The 21,106-nt window shown below is 42.2% G+C and overlaps 1 protein-coding gene across 4 annotated transcripts in view; it reads left to right on the top strand.

Annotated features, from left to right (window-relative positions):
- Nucleotides 1-21,106, top strand: part of DOCK2 (dedicator of cytokinesis 2) — a 422,720-nt gene that overhangs the window by 106,318 nt on the left and 295,296 nt on the right. For all 4 annotated transcript variants that reach the window (XM_053294951.1, XM_053294952.1, XM_053294953.1 and 1 more), the window contains 2 exons: nt 3,493-3,563; nt 5,010-5,116. In XM_053294951.1, coding sequence (XP_053150926.1) covers nt 3,493-3,563; nt 5,010-5,116 — 178 coding nt within the window. The remainder of the gene's footprint in view (nt 1-3,492; nt 3,564-5,009; nt 5,117-21,106) is intronic.

Below are 21,106 nucleotides of genomic sequence, written 5' to 3'. Positions count from 1 at the left end.
TAAAACAATTATACGTAATTTGACCTTTTGAATATGAGTCAACAGAGCCAGTATAATATAGTGGCTGGAGTGCTGAACATAGACCAGGGCAGCCCAAATTTAAATCTCTGCTTAGGTTTTAGTTCTTGGTGGCCTAAAGTGTTTTCTTCTGTTGTCCTGACAGTAGACATTCACAAAAGGTTGCTTTCCTGTAACCATTTTTGTCACACCAAACTTGAATGTTAACATTGCCATGGGAATAGAGTATAGATATCAAATGCTCCTCTCATAAATATCCATCTATATGCATGGGTATGTGTTCAGAGGCATTGTGTATCATATGCCTGTTCTATTTTGAAATATAAGCATACACATTTGAATGGAAACAAATTCACTTGGTTTATGTTAGGGTCATTCTGCGGCAATGCATGTTTGTACAGTGTGTACTACTTTCTGCTGAAGGCTAGTGAGACTGAATTTATATGTAAATATACAAATTTATATGTATTTATATCCATCCTGTGGAATATCACCCTTCAAGGAGCTTGGGGTGCTGTACATGGGTTACCCCATACTACTCTCCCAAGAGCACTGTCACTTTGGTTAGCTGAGAGACAGTGACTTGGCTAAAGTCACCCAGTGGGCTTCATGGCTGTGGGAATACGAATGGAATACGAATGGAAGTCAAACATTTTATACACTGTACCTTAATGTCTCTCTGTCTCATGCTTTAGATGAGGACAGTTCATCATCTAAAGCATGAGAGACTTGTTTGTGACAAGTGAGATTTGTTTGTGACAAGTAATAATAATCTCATGGCAAACAGGAAAGGAAGGTTTGCAAAGTTGTTCCTCCTTTTAGTCTACAAATGGCTGTTATTGGGCTGGTTTGGATGACACCATCAGCCAGCTGTACCTACCATGTGATGAGGGGCATGAGTGCACAAGTCCTGCTTCCCCTACCAATGTGCTGTTCCACTTTGAAGAGCCATGCAGGGTTTAATTACTACAGAGTGTGAGGTGATTTTGTGAAGCCGAAAGGTATGCTGGGAGGGGGAAATGGACGAGTGCACTCGCACCCTTCATGGCATATGGGCAGGACTGCACAGCAACGTTTTAGGGAGGAGATGGAGGCAAGAAGCTATTGTTGCTGCTGCTGGAGCGGCAGCAGAGGTAATTTGAGAAGTTGGTGACTGATGAGATTCAGGGTCAGACCCCATGAGCCATGCCTCGATTAGGGATATTATGGGGGAATTCAGCTGCTGTCTCTACCTGCAACAGTACTAAGAGGAGTGCCAGGAAGGGGAGGGGATGGAAGGGAGTGCCCAGTGATGGATGGATGGATGGATGGATGGATGGAGATATACTTTATTACGGTCATTGACCCAACAACACAAAAGAAAACAATACAAATCACACTAAAGATAATACAAGTAATACAAAATATAATGTCAGGGTCTTCATAATACCAATAACTCAAACCAGCTCAGACCTAATCTTACATATGGCCGCACATGTACCCACACATTGCAGGTACACAGTGATCAGCTAGTAGCATATCCATCATCTGTTCTAACAGGGATAATAAGAGGGGGAAGATAAGGAAGATACGAATATCCCTATAAAATGAACAATATAAAATCACAGTCTCAACACCTTGGCCACAAGGACAGGTCCAGTTAGTGATAGGGATTTTGTGATACCTACATTTCCCAGACTATGGGAAACACCTATATCGGTGTTATAGCAGCTATATAGGAAGATGCTGAAAGGCATAATCTCATACTGCACGGGAGGAGGTAATAGCAAACCCTTCCTGTATTCTACCAAAGACAACCACAGGGATCTGTGGTCACCAGGAGTCGAAACCAACTCAACAGCACACTTTACCTTTACCCTCCAATACAACCAAGGAAGTGCATTAAAGTGTGCAAAGGAGAAGGCCCTTCTCTGGGATAGAGTAGGTAAACTCATTAAGTAATGGGCTGGTTTAGGTAGTTTGTAAAACTACCAAGGAGGTTTTTACAAAGATTCGTGCCAAATTGCTCTGCTTTTTAATGTCTGCTATACGTTGTTTTATAAGCCCTTTGGCAGCATCAGGACACAGAGGCATTGAAAATGGAGGAGAGAATCCATGCTTGCCCAGCATATCACAGAGTCGTTTACACCAACTAGATTGGAAGCCGTCTTCCAAAATGAAGGAGGCTAGTCCCTTGGGGAAGAAAATGATTTTAATCCAGAAGTTAAATACATACATCCAAACCCTGGCCTCCACTCTTGTTAGCCTGGCCTCCAGCCATAGAATGACCCTGGGCACACATCTAGGAGCTGAGAATAAAGCACACATTTTTTTGTAATTGAACCATCTCCATTTGCTTAAAAGTATGTGGGACACAAATAGCAGCCCCATACAGCAAGAGGTACCCAATGCTTGTGTTAGTGGGCTCTACAAGGGCACTGGACCCCCAGCATTTGCTCAGAGGTGCCACATGCTGATGCTGGACCTCTTCGGGGGGGGAGGGGAAGCACTTCTCTCTCTCTCTCTTTCTGGATTTGTGGTTTCTCCACCTTAATTATTTGAAAGCTCTCAATCCCTTCAGATTAATCTCCCTGTTCTTGTAGACCCAAAAATAAAAGTAATAAGTGCTAGTTGGTATCTTAGTGTATGTTTTGTCTCAGTTCTGCTTGGGGCAGGTTAGGCCAGGTACCAAGAGCAAAGAGTATTAAATACAGTAATGGCTGTAATTTCAGTTGATTTGATTATCTTAAAACAAATTTCTGTTTCACTGAGGAATCCAGCATCCACTGGATGGTTGTGAGGACCACAGCTTGATATAGAGTCATCACAGTCTACAGTTTATTCTGACTCCTCTGACTGGCTCATCTAGCTCATTAATTTTCAGGACACTACGGTTGCAATCTAGGGATGTGCATGAACTGCAGTTCAAGCACAGTTCGGTATTACAGTTCAGGAGCTTTAAGAAAGTGGAGAACAGGTCCTTACCTGCTCTCCACTGTCCCATGCAGCTTCTTGTTGGGGCAGTGTGCATTTGGGGAAACACCACACTGACCACACAAATGACACCCACACATATGCGGATGCCTTGTGTGTGTGGACACCATGTGCCATGCACGGGGCATTTTGGGATGCACTTTGGGGGCATTTTGGGATGCTGGCGCCACACTGGGCATTTTGGGATGCACGCCACCCCAGCAGGAAGCTGCATGGGGTGGCAGAGAGCAGATAAGGACTTGCTCTGCACTTTCTTAAAGCTCCCGAACTGCAATACCGAACAGTGCTTCAACCACGGCTCAAACCACAGTTCGTGCACATCCCTATTGCAATCCTATGAAAAAGGATTTGGGGGAAAGTCCTATTGAATTTAATTAGACCAAAGTGTGAATAAACATGCATGGGGTTTGGGATTTGAATGCCATAAATTATATGATAAATTTTAGTCTACAGTTGTTTATGAAAGTTTTACATGATCAAGTTTTTTGTTTTTGTTTTTAGGTGGCTGCCTTGAAGTATATTCCATCTGTTCTTCATGATGTAGAAACAGTGTTTGATGTCAAGTTACTCAGGTGAGCTGACATTCAGAATTCAGTCACACAAAAGTGTTTAGGTCCCTGCATCTTTGGCATAAATATACTGTTAGGAAACATAGGAAACTGCCATATACTGAGTCAGACCATTGGTCTATCTAGCTCAGTATTGTCTTCACAGACTGACAGCGGCTTCTCCAATTCTCCTGCAGGCAGGAATCTCTCTCAGCCAGAGTGGCTTCATCCCCTGAGGGGAATATCTTGCAGTGCTCACACATCAAGTCTCCCATTCAGATGCAACCAGGGCAGACCCTGCTTAGCTATGGGGACAAGTCATCCTTGCTACCACAAGACCAGCTCTCCTCTACTGTTACTGGTTCACTACATATTTCCTTAATGATATCATCTCATGTCACATTATTATGAATGTTTATATACCACTTTTAAACAAAAATGTTCTCAAAGTAGTTTGCATAGCAAACAGCATACGAAAATTTTTTCCTTTCACCAGAGGGCTGACAATCTTAAAGAAAAGAAGAAATATGTATAAAAGAGATGCCAGAAACAGCTCCTTGGGAGATGCTATGCTTTTCTGAATATAGACAGTTGCTGTCCCCCTACTTAATATAAGATCTAAAAAGGTGGTTTTGCCCAGTTATCAGAGGTACATGCTAGTCAAACCTATTCTAACAATAACAACATTTATATACCGCTTTTCAACAAAGATTTCCAAAGTGATTTACATAGAGAAATAATAAATAAAATGGATCTCTGTCCCCAAAGGGCTCACAATCTAAAAAGAAATATAAGATGGACACCAGCAACAGCCACTGGAGGGATGCTGTGTTGGGGGTGGATAGGGCCAGTTACTCTCCCCCTGCTAAATAAAGAGAATCACCACATTATAAAGGTCCCTCTTTGCCCAATTATCAGGGGTCATGATGACAACATCATGAGGCTGTTCTTACGATCAGCCTAAACCATGCAAGGAAAGCCAAGCCCGGTCTTTGCTGATCATAAGAACTGCATGGTGACAAACCCAGCAAAGAAGCCAGTCCTGGTTTTTTGATCATCTGCCAGTGGAGCTGCCAGTTGGACTCCTGGCTGGTGTCGGCGGGGTGGGGGGGATAACACACCACACACTCACGTGGTGCATTATGGGTGTTTCGGGGGGCAGGGCAACACTTCCTAGCCCTCGACTCTCTGCACTGCCAGGTTCAGCTGGCAATCATTGGGGTGGGTGATTTGGTGGGTGATTTTGGTGGTGGTGGTGGTGGATTCGGCACTGGGTGATTTGCCTGCCCAGCAAAAGACAGACAGATTGTATGCGGAGAGCTAAGTGCTAGCAGCTTTCCTCCCCGCTCTCCCTTGAGCCCTTTCTCACGGATAGTGAGAAAGGGCTCTGTGTGTTTTGGCAGCTCTTTAAAAAAAAAAAGCCATGTCTGCCTAATCTGACTAATGTTTTATTATTCCGTTTATTTGCAGCCAACTCTTGTATGAATTCTACACTTGCATGCCACCAGAAAAGCTACAGAAACAAAAAGTGCAATCCATGAATGCAATCGTGCGCAGCAACCTCTTTAAAAAACAAGGTAAACTCATACTGATGTTGACATTTACACTTAGGGCCATGTTATCATAAATTTCTGTTTAGCGTACTGAAAAAACCTGTAACAGTGGAGACAGAAGTGATGGATGAAATTAACATATTAGACCAGAAATATGGAAAAAAAGACTCGCTGGTTTCGTCTCCCGCTACATCTGTGCAATATGCAAAACTAACCACCACTGACACTTTCTCATTTGATAAAGCATTGTTTGAATACTAAAGTTGATGTTTGCCTCTTCAAGGTATAGAAAAGTTCAACCGAAACACTGAAGTAAGCCAACTGTTAGTATATAACCTTTCAATATCCAAGGTTTGGGGCCATATTCTGGAGATGTTAGTAACCAGGTCTTTAGGTAGTTTTGCTAAACTGAAGGTATATGTCTGTTGATCTAGTCAGAGGCATCATTAGGGGGTGACCCATGGGGTTTGAGTCCCCAATGAATGGCTGAGAATCCCGAATCTCATCAACCACCTCCCTCTCAACTGTGGGGCGGGAGGCGGTAGACAGACATTGCTGCTGCTCCAGTAGCAATGATCACTTCTCGTCTCTGTCTCCTACTTAAAAGGTGCTGTGTTTGCGATAAAACAGACACTTTAACACCCAGTATAGCATTGTTGCCTCCAGTTTCCCTTTGGGCAAAAGTCAGACAATTTGGGTGGTAGCTTACACCCATTGGACACTACCACCACCACCCATTCTTTTTGCCCTGGGACTCTTTTTAAAAATCCAAATCGATTCGGATTCGGATTCGGATTCAGAAAATTTGGGTACAAAACAAAACGGGGATGTTTCGATTCGGATACAAATTGAAACAAGAAAATTCCAAAATGCACACCCCTACTCAGAGAACAGTGGCTTGGCTGAAGCCACCCAGTGATTCATAGCTGAGGTGAGAATTGAATTGGGGCCCTCACGGTTCACACTTTTAGCCACTACTACTGTATTTATTAGCAATACCAGGAGAAGGAGGTAAAGCTTTTCTGCAGAACTAGAACTTCCACTAAATATAAGCTAATGTTAAAAATAATTTCTCCAGTGTAAACACTACAGTTTTGTTGTTGATGGTAGACTTCAACTAATCTAAAGTAACTGTAGAGCAGAGGAGCATTTATATATTACTAGGAGGCGAGGCTCATTGTTGAGTGGGCAAAGTCATTTTGCATAGATTACACTTGCAGGAAAGTTAAATAAAATAAAAATATGTAATTGAATTTTTTATTAATGTGCTTGCAAAGGGAACTAAAAGAACAGTTTAAAACATGTAGGATTTCACATTTAACTATTTATTAATTTTATTGAACAATTAACGTACATAGTCTCCTTGTGCCCGGTAATCCCCACCCCCAATCCGTGAAATGACCCCAAAACAGCTAAAAATGCAGGAAAATGCTTGTTTTTTAAATAGAAAAGAGCCAAAAAATCCTGAAAAAAACAGCAAAAAAAGAACTCTATCATGCTCCATGGGGTCTCCTTCTGCCCTCCTTGTGGCCAGCAATGCCCCCCACCACAAAATATCACAGAATTTGATATTTCACAGAAAATAGCTTGTTTTTCAAAGAAACAAGCCATAAACTGGCTCCTGGTGACAAAGTGGAGCATGAAAGTGACTTCGGCAGTCACTTCCAGCCCTCTAGGAACTGCATATATGCAGGTTTTAACCCTGTAATATCTGTAGATGCTTAAATCGGGTGTCAATTAGACACCTGCGAATAGGCAAAACTGTGAATAAGAATCTGTGAATAAGGAGGTTCTCCTGTATATAGTTATCTAGAGGTTATATTGTTATCTATCATCTCATACTGCACGGGAGATGGCAATGGTAAACCCCTCCTGTATTCTACCAAAGACAACCACAGGGCTCTATGATCACCAGGAGTCGACATCGACTCAATGGCACACTTTACCTTTGATTGATTTATTAAGTGCCATCAAGTCCATGTCAACTCTTAGCAACCACATAGATAGATTCACTCCAGGATGGTCTGTCTTTCAACTTGGCCTTTAAGGTCTCTCAGTGGTGCATTCATTGTTGTTGTAATCGAGTCCATCCACCTTGCTGTTGGTTGTTCTCTCCTTCTCCTTCCTTCAACTTTTCCCAGCGTGATGGACTTCTCAAAGGAGCTGGGTTTTCACATAATGTGCCTGAAGTATGATAGTTTGAGCCTAGTCATTTGTGCCTCGAGGGAAAATTCTGGATTGATTTGTTCTATGATCCATTTGTTTGTTTTCTTGGCTGTCCATGGTATCCTCAAAAGTCTTCTCCAGCACCAAAGTTCAAAAGCGTCAATACTTTTTCTATTTTGCTTCTTCAAAGACCAGCTTTCGCATCCATAGAATGTCACAGGGAAAACCATTGTCCAAATGATCTAATCTTTGTAGGTATCAAAGACACATCATTTTACTTTTACCTTTATGTAATATATAACTTTTCAGGCAGCATAAACAAATAGTTTCCAAGCATGTTACATGATGCTTTCAGTGTGCTCTGTTAAAAAAAAAATAGAGAGCCTGTGGAATCTTTAATTGTTTTTTAATTCATCTTATGCTCTAAAGCATGTGAGAAATGCTAGTGAGGTTCTATGATGCAAGTTTATGAGCTGGTGACCTGCAATTTACGTTTGGTTTTTGAGAGTATTTGGATGTCAGATGCTTCTCTGCTTTTGAGATACATGCAAAACATGTCTTGGGATAAAGTAAGTTTATTTATTGTTGTAACCACTGGTCATAACATAAGAAACATAAAACATAATGTAACATTAAAACAGAGCAAAAAACATGAAATATAACACAAGCAAATGTGCCAAAAGCATTTTATCACCTTCTGCTTCTTCAGCCTCTCCCCAGCTTTTAGTTTAATCTTCATTACTGCCTCCAACGCCCCTTGTAAAGGCAAAGTGTGGACTAGAGTTAGTGCAACAGTGCCTAATAATCTGTGCTACTGCAGAGTATCCCTGTTTACTCCATCAAGAGACATCCTGCTTCTGCTCATATAGTACATCTGCCGCTCATTTGTTTATCACCAGTATGGTTACAGATTAAAGTACCTTTATTATTGCCTTAGTTTATGAATTGATGTCCTGAAACATTTTCTGTCAAGGCAAAAGGCAGAAAAAAGAGCATCTGATTACATTATTTTAGTAAACAGGACCATCTTGTGGGACTTCCAAGATAAATGAATATGTTGTGTCATAGGTTTTGTGGGCCAGAGCTCACTTGGCAATTTGACAAAGTGGATTCTGTCCCACAAAAGGTTATGCCACAATAAATGTGTTAGTCTTTAAGGTGCCAAAACACTGTTTGTGCTGCAGTGGAACTGCATGGCTATTCTTCCAGTGGAATTAATAAATAATAGTTATTCTTAAAAAGAGGTAGCAACTTCGTATGCCTTTATAGCTCTCTGCTCACTGGAAATTGGCTTTATCAAGAACACCACATAATAAACTCAGAAATCAAAACAGTGCCAACTTGAAAATGTGCTGGTACTCTTGTACTCCCAGAGATATGCATACACCAACTTTTCCTTATATGGAAAGATTGATAACATCAGTTATCAGGGAGCAAACTCTGCACTAAGGAGTTTCAGCTCTGTCCTCAGATTCTTCATTCTAGATGCTCCAAAATGCTCTGTGTGTCTGTCCAAAATGCTCTGTGTGTCATGGGTGAGCCTGGTGGTTCCAAGGTGGCTAGCTTGCCTAAAAAACCCTCCCCTTAAACGAGGTGAATGGAACAAGCACTCCGTTAACCTTGTTTGCTTGGTCGTGTGTCAGCTGTGGCTGTTTGCAGCCGTGGCTGACACACTCGAGGTGGGGAGGAGGGGCCCAGTTAGGCACTGGGGTGTTTTGGCACCTTAAAGACTAACACATTTATTGTGGCATAACCTTTTGTGAGCTCTAGCCCACAAAAACCTGCACTGGTGCCTTCCTGAGGTTCCATGGGGCCAGGGTGTCGCATGGTGGCACTCCCCTTACCCTGACCCCCGGAGCTCCCAAAGGAGACGCTGCTGGGCATAGGAGCACCCAACCGAAGGAGCCACTCTTCTGGGTGACCAATCTGGCCACCTAGCAATGAGCTGCTCATGAGATTTAGATGCTGAAGAATGGGTGATGAATAATTAAACATAATTGTGTTTAAAACCTTCACCAGCATTCATGAGGTATTTCTGTACTCCCAGAGGCTCAAAACATAAATTAATTGTTGATTCTTAATTCTAAAATGTTGTTCATTTAGGACATTGTCAGTGACATCCCATTAAACAAAACCTACAAAGAGCAGGTCATTATCATAAATTGTTTGGTCTCCATTATTTAAAAAAAAACTGCATGGGCACAAATGTACCCCACTGGGGTACATTTGTACCCCTCAAATAGTTGACTTGCAAAACACCCACTATCTTAGTAAAATATATTCTTCTAGGACTTGGTTTGCCTCTACAAGTTTTGTTTGGTGGACTTATGGGTCAGGGTGGTAAGTTGGTGGTGTCAGCTGTTAAGATTCGAGTCTTTCAGTGGTGCAGAGAAAAGGAGCATCCCGTGGCTGGTGTGACCTAGAGGGAGACCTAGAGGGAGACCTAGGGCTTCATAGTCCAGGGAACCACAGCCACAATCACAGCCATAATTATATTATTTACCACTCACACATTCTAAAATCCAGCAGAAATGTAGCCACCAGCTCACAATAACATCTAGTTAGAGGAATGACTAATGTAAACTGTATTCTCAAAATCAGTTTTTTAAAAAGTTGGAAAAACCATTTAGTTCTTTATAATTACTGTTTGCCACCAATCTCACACCCCTTGCCTAGTTTATGGCAACTATGGCGTACATTTAGTGGAACTTGTCCTTAAAGAATTCTGAGCAGCATTTCCACAATTAGCAATCTTTGTCAAAATAAATCTTTGGGGAAAGGGGAGGAACTGGATGAGCTTGATGAATATTTTGACATGGCAGATGCTGACTACTTTGTGTAATTGTTTTCTAGAGATTTCTAATTAGATTTGAAGTCATTTATAGATTAAGTCATTTGCAGGTTATCAGAGCTGAAATCTACGCTCAATGTCACTTTGGAACTTTTTGGCTGAAATAATGCTGAAAAGGACTAAAGTCTGAATTACAAAATAATGGCTGACATTATTTGACACCTGCAGTAAGGGGATAATTGGAAATAATGGCTGTAGTGCAGTGGAGGTATGATTACACAATTGTAGGTAGTAGCAGAGAAGCCCTGCTCCACAACAGCATGGATATTGCTTTAGACACCCAGAGCAGCATAGGTGATTCAGAACCAACCTCATTGCCTGGTGCTACATGTCAGTCAATAATAATAACAATGACTTAGCATTTGTATTTGCATGTTCAAAGTATTTCGCATACATTATCTTGTAATCTTTACAGCAATTCCTTAACGTATCTCAGTAGTATTATCTCTATATTTCAGATAGAGGCTGAAGCAGACTTGCCTAAGGCAAAATCCCATCTCAAGAGTTACGTTTTACTTTAAAGTGGCTGGGTGGGTGAGGCCATTCCAGTTTTGATCAGAGCAGCAGCACTGGAGGCTGTCATGTAAATTGCTGCATCTAAAGCTGCCATTAGCCCCCTAATCTGAAAAATACAAGGGCTGACATCCTAACTGATGAAGAGTGCATGTTAGTAGGGTCTCTGGGGACACAGGCGGAACCTTCATGCAACTCCACTGTAAGAAGGGAAACACGTTCCTCCACTGTAAGAGGGGAAATATGTTGCTGAGTGTCAGTGACATGTTTCCACTTTTACAAAGTGCTTCTGCAGCATGGTCAGTGCTTGGAAGTATTAGTGCCTTTGAGCAGCAGCGCGAGTGCAAGAGGACTGGAGAGTTGTATGAGGGCACATTCTGCATTCCTGCAGACCCCACTAACATGTGCTTCATTAGTCAGGAATCTGTCAGCCAGTGCCTTTGTTGTGCCTGCATTTTTTCTGCTGGAGAATGAATAGGTTTGCAGTTATGATTTAGACTTGGAAACTTGAGCAGGGGAACAGGTTAATCTCCCCCTCTCGCAACATCTCTGTGAGCCCATCCACCCCCTGGGACTTGTTTGAAGTTCAACAAACAAACAAACAAACAGCACAGGAGATTTCTCACAGAACTCTCACATCATGGGTTGTTTGAACAAAAGATTATCTAGTGATTTTGAAGCCAAGATGAGATTTGAACCCTGAACTTTTAAATTTGTCTTTTTGCCACTATGTCACACCAACTTAGAGAAGTCAAACATTTTTTTCCCTTAGCAGAATACATAGTTTCCATTGTAATACTGCTTTCACTGAAAAAAGTTTTCTTTTCTTAAGCGTCTCAATTCTTTTTGATGAGAGAGATATGTGAAAAAACCTTAACTGTTTTCCATAGCTTCCATTTAAAAATCTATATAAAGACACAGTGGATGGCATCCAGACTAACAATACACTTGTGCAAACATGTTCTGCTAGCTAATTCCTGTAAGTCAGGAAGTTGCATTCCAGGCTAGAGTTGCACTAGTATAATGCTGTTGCAGTAGTTCAAGTATGTTGCACAAAGCAAGGAATTTGTATTCCAGACTAGTCCTTATGTTAATGGAAGATCTTGCCAAGCTTCACAAAACATTATGCAATGCATTGCACAACAGATTGTGCACTGTGAAGCGCAACTCTGTATATGTCTCAAAGAAGATCTTCTGCTAGGTGTTATGCAACATTGCGAAGCACCACAACTTCGCACAGTTCCCCATCCTCTTAAGTGTCTGAAACTTTTCTCATTGAGCTAGCACAACATTAGTCTGGATGTTAGCCCCTGTTCCACTGTCTGTGTTACACAAGTGTGACAAGAGTGAAAGAGATTGCGCATGAGCACCTACCAGCTATATAACCTTCTTATTTCTGCACAACTTATATCTAGAAATGTCAAGGGTAATAACAAAATCTTTAAATATATCAGAAGCAGAAAACCTGCCAGGGAGGTGGTTGGTAGGGATGTGCATGGAACCGGCTGGCCCAGTTCAGCCTGATACCCCCTCGAACCCTCCCGGTTCAGTTTGGTCCGGGGGGGGGGGGTTGTAAGTTTTGGTTTTTAATTTTTTAAGTCACTTACCCACTTTGTGGGAGTTCCTTGAGGTGGCGGCGGGGGGGTCCATGGAGGTTCCGCCTCCCCCTGCCGGCCTCCCTTATTGCCGCCAGCAGCCCATTCGGCTGCTTTTTAACTGAGGTGCGGAGGCCATGTGGTGGCCATTTTGGACACCTCCCACCTGCGCAATTGGCCTCAGTGAGGCCTGGGTCATGCCAGGCCTTGCAGAGGCCAATTGCACAGGTGCGGTGGCATCCAAAATGGCCACCATGCCTCAGTTTGAAAAGCAGCCAAATGGGCCGCTGGCGGCAATAAGGGAGGCTGGCGGGGGGAAGAGGAACCTCCCTGGACCCCCCTGCGCTGCGTCAAGGAACTCCCCCGAAGGGCATAAGTGACTTAAAAATTAACAACAAGTTAACAAACAAATTAACAACAACAACCAAAAACCCGCAAACCCCTGAACAGTCAGGGAGTGTTTGGTCCGGGGTGGTTCGGTTTGACTCTGGACCATCGAACTGAACCGGCTCGACTTCGAACCTCTCAAACGTTGAGCCGGTTTGCACATCCCTTGTGGTTGGACCCTTAGATGACGAGGGTGTGAAGGGATTATTAAGGAGGGTAAGGAGATTGCAGAGAAGCTGAGTGAGTTATTTGCATCTGTCTTCATGACAGAGGATACTGACCATATACCCACTCCAGAACTGAGCTTCTCAGGCTTAGAGGCTGAAGAACCGTGCCAATTTGAGGTGATGAGAGAGGATATTCTAAACTGTCTTGAAAAAGTAAAAATTAAAAAATGGCCAGGGCCAGGTGGCATCCACCTAAGAGTTCTGAAAGAACTCAAATGTGAAATTGTTGATCTCCTAGCAAAAATATGCAATTTCTCCCTACAATCAGGCTCTGTACCAGAGGACTGGAAAGTAGCTAATGTAACTCCAATTTTCAAAAAGGGATCCGGAGGCATCTGGGAAACTACAGGCTGGTTAGCTTAACTTCTGTGTCGGGTAAATTGATCGAAAACATACTTAATAGAAGAATAGGCTTTGGTGAAGGAGAACCAGCATGGCTTCTGCAAGGGCAACTCTTGCCTCACTAACCTTTTGGAGTTCTTTGAGAGTGTCAACAGACATGTGGATAAAGGTGATCTGGTATACTTGGACTTGCAAAAAACTTTTGACAGAGTTCCCCACCAAAGTCTCTTGAGTAAACTTAGCAATCATGGGATAAGGGAAAAGGTTCATGTGTGGATTGGTAGCTGGTTCAAGGAGAGGAAACAGAGAGAGGAATAAATGGACAGTTTTCACAATGGAGGGAAGTAAGAAGTGGGGTCTTCCAGAGATCTGTACTGGGACTAGTGCTCTTTAATTTGTTCATAAATTATCTAGAAGCTGGGATAACCACCGAAGTGGCCAAATTCGCAGATGACACTAAAGTATTTAGTGTAGTGAAATCCAAAACAGTTTGTGAGGAGCTTCAAAAGGATCTCATCAGACTGAGTGAGTGGGCAACCAAATGTCAAATGCAGTTCAACATAAGCAAGCGTAAAGTGATGCATATTGGGGCAAAAAAACCAACTTCACATATGCACTGGTGGTCGCTGAGCTATCAGTGACTGAACAGGAGAAAGATCTTGGGGTCATGGTGACAGCTCATTGAAAGTGTCAACTCAGTGTGCAGCTGCTGTGGAGAAGGTTAATTTGGTGCTATGGATCATTAGGAAGGGGACTGAAAATAAAAATGCTAATATTATAATACCCTTATATAAATCTATGGTGAGGCCACATTTAGAGTACTGCGTGCAGTTCTGGTCACCATATAAGAAGGACATTGTAGAAATGGAAAAGGTGCAGAAGAGGGCAACCAAGATGATCAGAGGCTTGGAGCACCTTCCCTATGAGGCAAGGCTACAGCATCTGGGGCTTTTTAGTTTGGAAAAGAGGCAAATAACGAGGAGACATGAGAGAGGTATATAAAATCATGCATGGATTAGAGAGAGTAGACAGAGAAAATTTTTTCTCCCTCTTTACAACACAAGAACAGGTCATACCATGAAACTGAATGCCAAGAAATTTAGAGCCGGCAAAATGAACTACTTTTTCACACAGTGCATAATTAATCTATGCCGTTCTCTGCCATGGGATGTGGTGATGGCCACTAGCTTGGATGGCTTTAAAAGGGGCTTAGACAAATTTATGGAGGAAAGGTCTATCAATGGCTACTAGTCTGCTGGCTACAGGCCACCTCCCGCCTCAGAGGCAAGATGCAGGAGAGAGGGTGTGCCCTTCCTTCTTGCCTTTGGGCTTCCTAGGGGCATCTGGTGAGCCACTGTGTGAAACAGGATGCTGGACTTTGTATGTTCTTAGTCTGCTATTCTAAGCTCCTGCTTAGTTAAGAATCTCCTATTGAGGTGGCAAATGCTGTGCAAGTGCTGTCTATGACTTAAAGTTACTCAAAAACCTGTCTTTTATATTATAATATTTCAAGGTGTAATTGAACAAGGTGAATACTGTGACTCCTAGAGACAAACAGGGCTAATACTGAGTGACTTGTGACCTCTGCTCTACTCATTAAGGGCATACATGAGGACAAATATTAAATTAAAGCCTTTCCCTGTTTTTGCAGCTCTTGAAAGGCGATTTATCTCTGTATTTTTCCCAAGATAGGAATCTTAGAGGAAGCTCATATTGTCAACTTTGAAGCCTGTCTATCTATTCCTTTGTTCTTCCAAAAAACTCTTGGTGATGGTCACATTCTATCCTCTTCAAATTTCTGTGGTCACATGCTGTATCAGGGCCTTGCCTCCAAACTGCAGCGTTAAGTTGTGGCTAGAAGGAAAGGCACTAATCATATTTTCCAAAAAGGACATCACAGCAAACTACAGTTAACAAACCTCAGGAAGCAGAAAAGGAAACTCACATGTGAGAAAGGGCAAAAGGGAGTGTACAAGCTAGTAAAGGCAGTTCCTGATTGCCAAGCCATGATTGGGTATTGAACTGGATTAAGCCAATGAAAATGCTATTGAAGGTTGAATTTACTTTGCGGTATAGAGCTCTTAAGTGGTATGAATGATAGACATGTTGCTACTAAAATGGAACATAATTGAACTAAAACTCATTATTGGCCCTTATGCTTGTCTTTTCTGTGTGCCTTCACGAGCCTGTTCCCCCACTGTGTTGTCCAATCTTCATGGCAGAAAATAAAAGCCTGCTTTCCAACAATGGTTTAAAGGGTCCTTTACATTTTTTTTTTTAAATCATTATATGAAAGTGGTAGCCTAGCAAAATCCCCATGAATAGAAAGCTGCACTGAGGATATGCTTCATGTTTATATTTGACAATCTCTCAGCACAATTAATTAAAAGGAAATTGTGGTTGCAACCTCAATTCACCACATTTTAGTCCTAATTCTAATTCAGCACTGTTTCTAGATTATCAAATGCAAAGGTGGAGCAAATGCTGTGAAAAAAACTGTGGTTCTGGACAAACCCACTCAGTAGCTCCTCCCCACCATTAATATTGAGGAGGCAGGGCTCTCTCACAAGCCCATCCTCTGCAATGCCCTGAGTTCTTTGGTAGAAGCACAGTCTTTCATTTTCAAGATACTGTATTTACCTGAATCCAAGATTAGATTTTTTTAATGCAGGGTTGTCTTAAATCAGAGTCCTAGATTCAGGTATCACTAAATACAGTAGTGACTAGGAAGGCAGGAGATTAGCTCTTGCTGTCTCTGAGTGTTTAAGGAGCCTGGGGAAAAGTGAGATCATAGATTCCATCACCCGCCCACCCAAGTCTTCTGTGAACCAGAAAATTTTCAAGTCTAACTTGTACTAGGTGGCCAAAAAGCCACACAGTATATTTTCAGGCTCCCAGCTTCCCAATTACCCAGTGTGGCCTGTACTACCATGATTGATGAGCCAATTCTGACTTGTAGTGTATGAAAACATCATGTAAACAAACAGTAGTTAAAGAGCTGAATCACTTGGTTATATAATCACCAAGTGTGTGAAGGGGTGATTAAATCAAAATATAGAAGTTTTTAAAATATTGTTTAAATATTTAAAGGTTTAGAATATTATTTTGAGATATATAGCTAAGGGCAAAGAGTCTGCTGCCTTTAAAGATCATAATTGCAAACTAGTTCAAGTCTTTTGTGAAAGTTAATAATTATGATAAAATGTGTTATTTATTGGTATTTTCCATAACTGTAATGTACAGAGATCACTAAGAAGTCAAGTATCAGAAGAACCCCAGGCAGAAATATTTTTGTACCATGGAGAGCTTGCAGTTTATCTGAAAATATATTCTGTTTTTTAAAACATCACTTCAATTAGAGCAAGAACCTAAGCCTACAAGAGATCCTTTTTGAAAACTGTATGCCTTATAACAGGGAAATCTAGATCATTCTCAATATTAAAATCAATTTTACAGAACTGTGCAAATATTGATACTTTACAAAAATGCATTTAAAATAGGAAATGTCATGTCAGAAATCTTTGAGAGGAGCATATTGGAATTGGAAGTGTATATACAACAGTAGCCTTAGATGCAGTTTGCTTATAAAGAAATCTCTTGGGCTGCATAATTTTGTTTTGGCCTAGAAACATGGTCTTTATTCAAACAACTGGAGAATTATTCTTGCTGCTTTGTGATGTAGAAAAATTGCTTATTATTATTATTATTATTATTATTATTATTATTATTATTATTATTATAGTAGGCCTGTGTATGTTCAGAAAATTTGGAGTTCCATTTGACCTGAACTGAATTTGATCAAAATATTGGATTTGGATTCTATGGGTTTTGGCAATTCTGACTTAAATTTGGATTTCCCCCCATAGTTGTTAATGGGGAAATTGGAACAAACAAACAAACAAACAAACAAATCACTGTTTGGTCCTAGAGCCTTGAGACTTGCCACACATGGGGAAGGAGATCAGGGCACTTCCTATGGTGCAGTTGAAGTTGTTTCAAGCCAGAACTTTATAAAAATATCTGAAACTGGACCCTCCTTGGACCATCATTCCACCAGCATTTGGAAGAATCTGCTCTTTGCCTTCGTGAAAAGGGGTTACAGCATGCCCCCTTTGCCCTTCCCCCCTTTATATCTCCTGAATGGTTAGTCATACAGTTATGAAATCTGACACACATGAATTCCACATTGGCAGGACTCAGTGTATCCCCCCCCCCGCCACAAGCTATGGGTTAATCCCCTGTTTTTTGTGGATTTTTGAGATTTTTCTTAAAATGGCCAAAAAAATTGAAATCTGGCTTGTTTCAAGCCACATCTTTACAAAAGTTTCTGGATCGGAAGCTCCTCTTTGGACCATCCTCCACCCCCATTTGGAGGGGAAAGGAATGGGGGTGATTTTATATTAATTTTCCCTTCCCCATTGCAGGAACAGGCAGATCTTTTAAAAGGGATTAAAAGGACTTCACAGCTTTTAATTAGAAATGTGCAAAATGTTTCAAGTTCAAAAAGCTTGGAGCTCAAAACAGGTGGTTTCGTGTGTTCTGAGCTAAAAAACCCCGAACCCAACTTAAATTAAAAGGCCTGTTTCGAGCTTGAAACAAATCAATCCCATATCAAGTCAAAAAGTTTTGAGTGTCATTTTGGAGGGCTGTTTTTCAAGTGAGAGCTGGTCTGCCGATTAGGGTAGTGCAGATTATTGCGGGGGACTTCAGTCATACAGACTTGAAGGCAGTATTCCCAAATTTTCATCAGCACATTAAGTGTGCAACAAGGGGGGGAAATATGCTTGACAAGGTGTATACGAACATTAAACGGGCATATGAGGTTAAGCCCCTGGCACACCTTGGCAGGTCGGATCATGTGTCCCTGCTTTTGACATCAGCATACACACCCTTCAGGAAGCAGCACACGTACTATTACAGTGTGGCCTGAGGGGGCTTCTCAACAGTTGCGGGACTGTTTTTAGGAGACTGACTGGAATGTGTTTGACCATCAAGATCTGGAGATTTATACATCAACGGTTTTGGACTATATTAAATTTTGTACAGCCAACATCACCAGGGAAAAGCATGTAAAGATGTATCCAAACAGGAAGCCCTGGATGACGGGGGAAGTTCGGAGGCTGCTGAAGGCCAGGAATTCTGCTTTTAGAACTGGAGATCGGGTATTGTATGGTATAAAAAGGGCAAATCTGAAGAGGGGTATTAAGAAGGCAAAAGCTGTGTATAGGGGGGAAATTGAGAACCACATGAGCAGTCATGACGCCAGACAAGTGTGGCAGGGGGTTCAGCAGCTTATCGACTACAGATCTAGTGGTCCACCAACTGTAGAGAGCAGTGCCTCCCTGGTGGGGGAGCTAAATACCTTTTTTGCCCGGTTTGAGGTGACACCGGCAGTGGTTCCAGCAGTGCTGCCAGAGTCACTGCCCTTACTCCCTGAGGGAAATGTTGTTAGGGTGGAAGCGGGGGAAGTGAGACGGATATTGAAGGAAATAAATACGAGGAAGGCTATGGGCCCTGACGGAGTGGTTGGTAGGGCGCTGAGAGACTGCTCGGAACAACTGGCTGAAATTTTTATGAAGATTTTTAATCGATCTCTGGCCCAAGCTACTGTTCCACCTTGCCTGAAATCCTCTACCATCATACCTCTACCAAAAAAATCTAACATAGATAGTCTGAATGACTTTCGTCCGGTGGCGCTTACACCCATTATAATGAAATGTTTTGAGAAATTGGTGCGAAATCGTATTGTGGCTTGTCTGCCAGTTGGACTTGACTCTGGTCAATTTGCGTATAAGAAGAAGAGATCCACGGAGGATGCTGTGGCTATGGCCCTACACACTGTCCTGACCCACCTGGAGAAACAAGGGAGCTATGCAAGATTGCTTTTTGTAGACTTTAGCTCTGCATTTAATACTATTCTTCCGTATAGATTGGTGCCCAAATTATTAGATCTGGGGCTTCCACCGTGCTTATGCAGGTGGAGATTAGATTTTTTATCAGATCGTTCTCAACGGGTTAGGATGGGTTCTCATGTCTCGGCGGATCTCAGTATAAATACGGGGACACCGCAGGGGTGCGTGTTGAGCCCACTTCTGTATACGCTTTACACATATGACTGTGTTCCCAACTACCCCAGCAATAAGATCATTACGTTTGCAGACGACACAACTGTGATTGGTCTGATTACTGCTGGAGAAGGGGAGTTGGCCTACAGGAAGGAAGTGGAGCGGCTGACAGAGTGGTGTGGGGAGAATAACTTATTCCTCAATTTAAAAAAAACAAAGGAGATCATTGTGGATTTTAGGAAATGTAATTCGGACATTCAGCCACTTATCATTGAAGGGATTTGTGTGGAACGGGTTTCGGTGTTTAGATTTCTGGGAATGGAGTTGAGAGATGATCTGACATGGGGAGCAAACACCAAAGATTTGGTGAAGAGAGCACAGCGGAGATTATACTTCTTGAGAATTCTCAGGAAGAATAGTCTTTCAAATAATCTATTGCTGATGTTCTACCGCTGTACCATAGAGAGTGTGTTAACCTATGGAATTCGTGTGTGGTTTGGGAGTTGCACAGTCAGGGAAAGAGCATTGCTGTCCAAGGTTGTTAAGACTGCGGAGAGAATAATTGGGTGTACCCTTCCCACCTTAGACCAAATTTATGCCATCAGGTGTTTTAACAAAGCGGTAGAGATAGTGCAGGATCCCATGCACCCTGGAAATGATCTCTTTCAGCTTCTGCCTTCGAGAAGGAGGTACAGGGTCATAAAGGCCAGGACCAGCCGCTTGAGAAATAGTTTCTATCCAAAAGCGGTTTTAGCTTTGAATGCAGCGAAATACAGTTTCTGATGGGGTTCTTGTTTTCAGTTTTTTAGAGGTTTTTTTAGTGTTTATGGGGGGGGGGGTATATTGGGATATATTTAGCTACTTCTTGTTAGGTCCTGTAGAGGTTGTTGTAGATTCTTTCAATCTCGTTGTTCTGTACAGGACAATGACAATAAAGACTTATCGTATCGTATCGTAGGGTCAGCAGGTAGACCAGGCCACCACCCCAGAGTGTCAGCGTGCCTTGGAGGACTGGTCTACCCGCTATGTGAAGTGGGTAGAATAAGCCTCTGCCCCAGATTTAATGTGTTGACCTGCCTCAGAGGACTGGTCTACTGAGTTGATGCACTAAGTCTGGGGTGGAGGCCTGGTCTACCCGGCTCATGCAGTGAGTAGACTAGTCCTCCAAGGTGGGCCAACACGCTAAGTCGAAGCATAGTTCTAGACTACCAACCTCATGCAGAGGGTAGACCAGTCTCAGAGGTGGGCTGATGCGCTCAGTCTGGGGTGGAGGCCTGGCCTTCCCGCCTTATGTGGTGAGTGGAACAGTCCTCCAAGATGGGCTGACTCACTAAATCCAGAGTGGAAGCCTGATCTATCTACTGAACCCAATCAGCAGACCAGCTCTCCCTAAAAAAAATCCCTCCAAAATGACACTTGAAACAGAAAAAATGTTTCAAGTAAGTTTGTTTCACCAAAACAGTTGGCTTGGCCACGGTTTTGACAAAACATTTCGAGCATTTTGTGTTTCATTTCAAGCTTGAAACAAAACAGAGAATCTGTTTCCTGCACATCCCTACTTTTAATTCCTTAATATAGCTAAGAAGGGGAAGTGAGAAATGTTTTCTAACCACAAAACCAGAAACTAAGTACTTTCACTTTTATTGATAGTGTGCTTCTGCATTTGGGAAGACAAAAATTAATATAAAATCAAAGGAATTTCGTTGTTCCCCCACTTCAAGTAGAATGATGGACCTAGGGATGGCTTCAGATCCAGAATCGTTTTGTAAAGTTATGACTTGAAATAAATCATTTTTAGCCCCTTTTCCCTATTTTTAGTTCACCTCCCAACATTTCCCTCCAAATCAGAGGAGTTACCCATAGCCTTG

The sequence above is a fragment of the Hemicordylus capensis genome, chromosome 2 (assembly GCF_027244095.1).
Source record: "Hemicordylus capensis ecotype Gifberg chromosome 2, rHemCap1.1.pri, whole genome shotgun sequence".
Taxonomy (NCBI): Eukaryota; Metazoa; Chordata; class Lepidosauria; order Squamata; family Cordylidae; genus Hemicordylus; species Hemicordylus capensis.
Note: the sequence above shows the minus strand (reverse complement) of the source record. Positions and strands in the feature narration are given on the sequence as shown.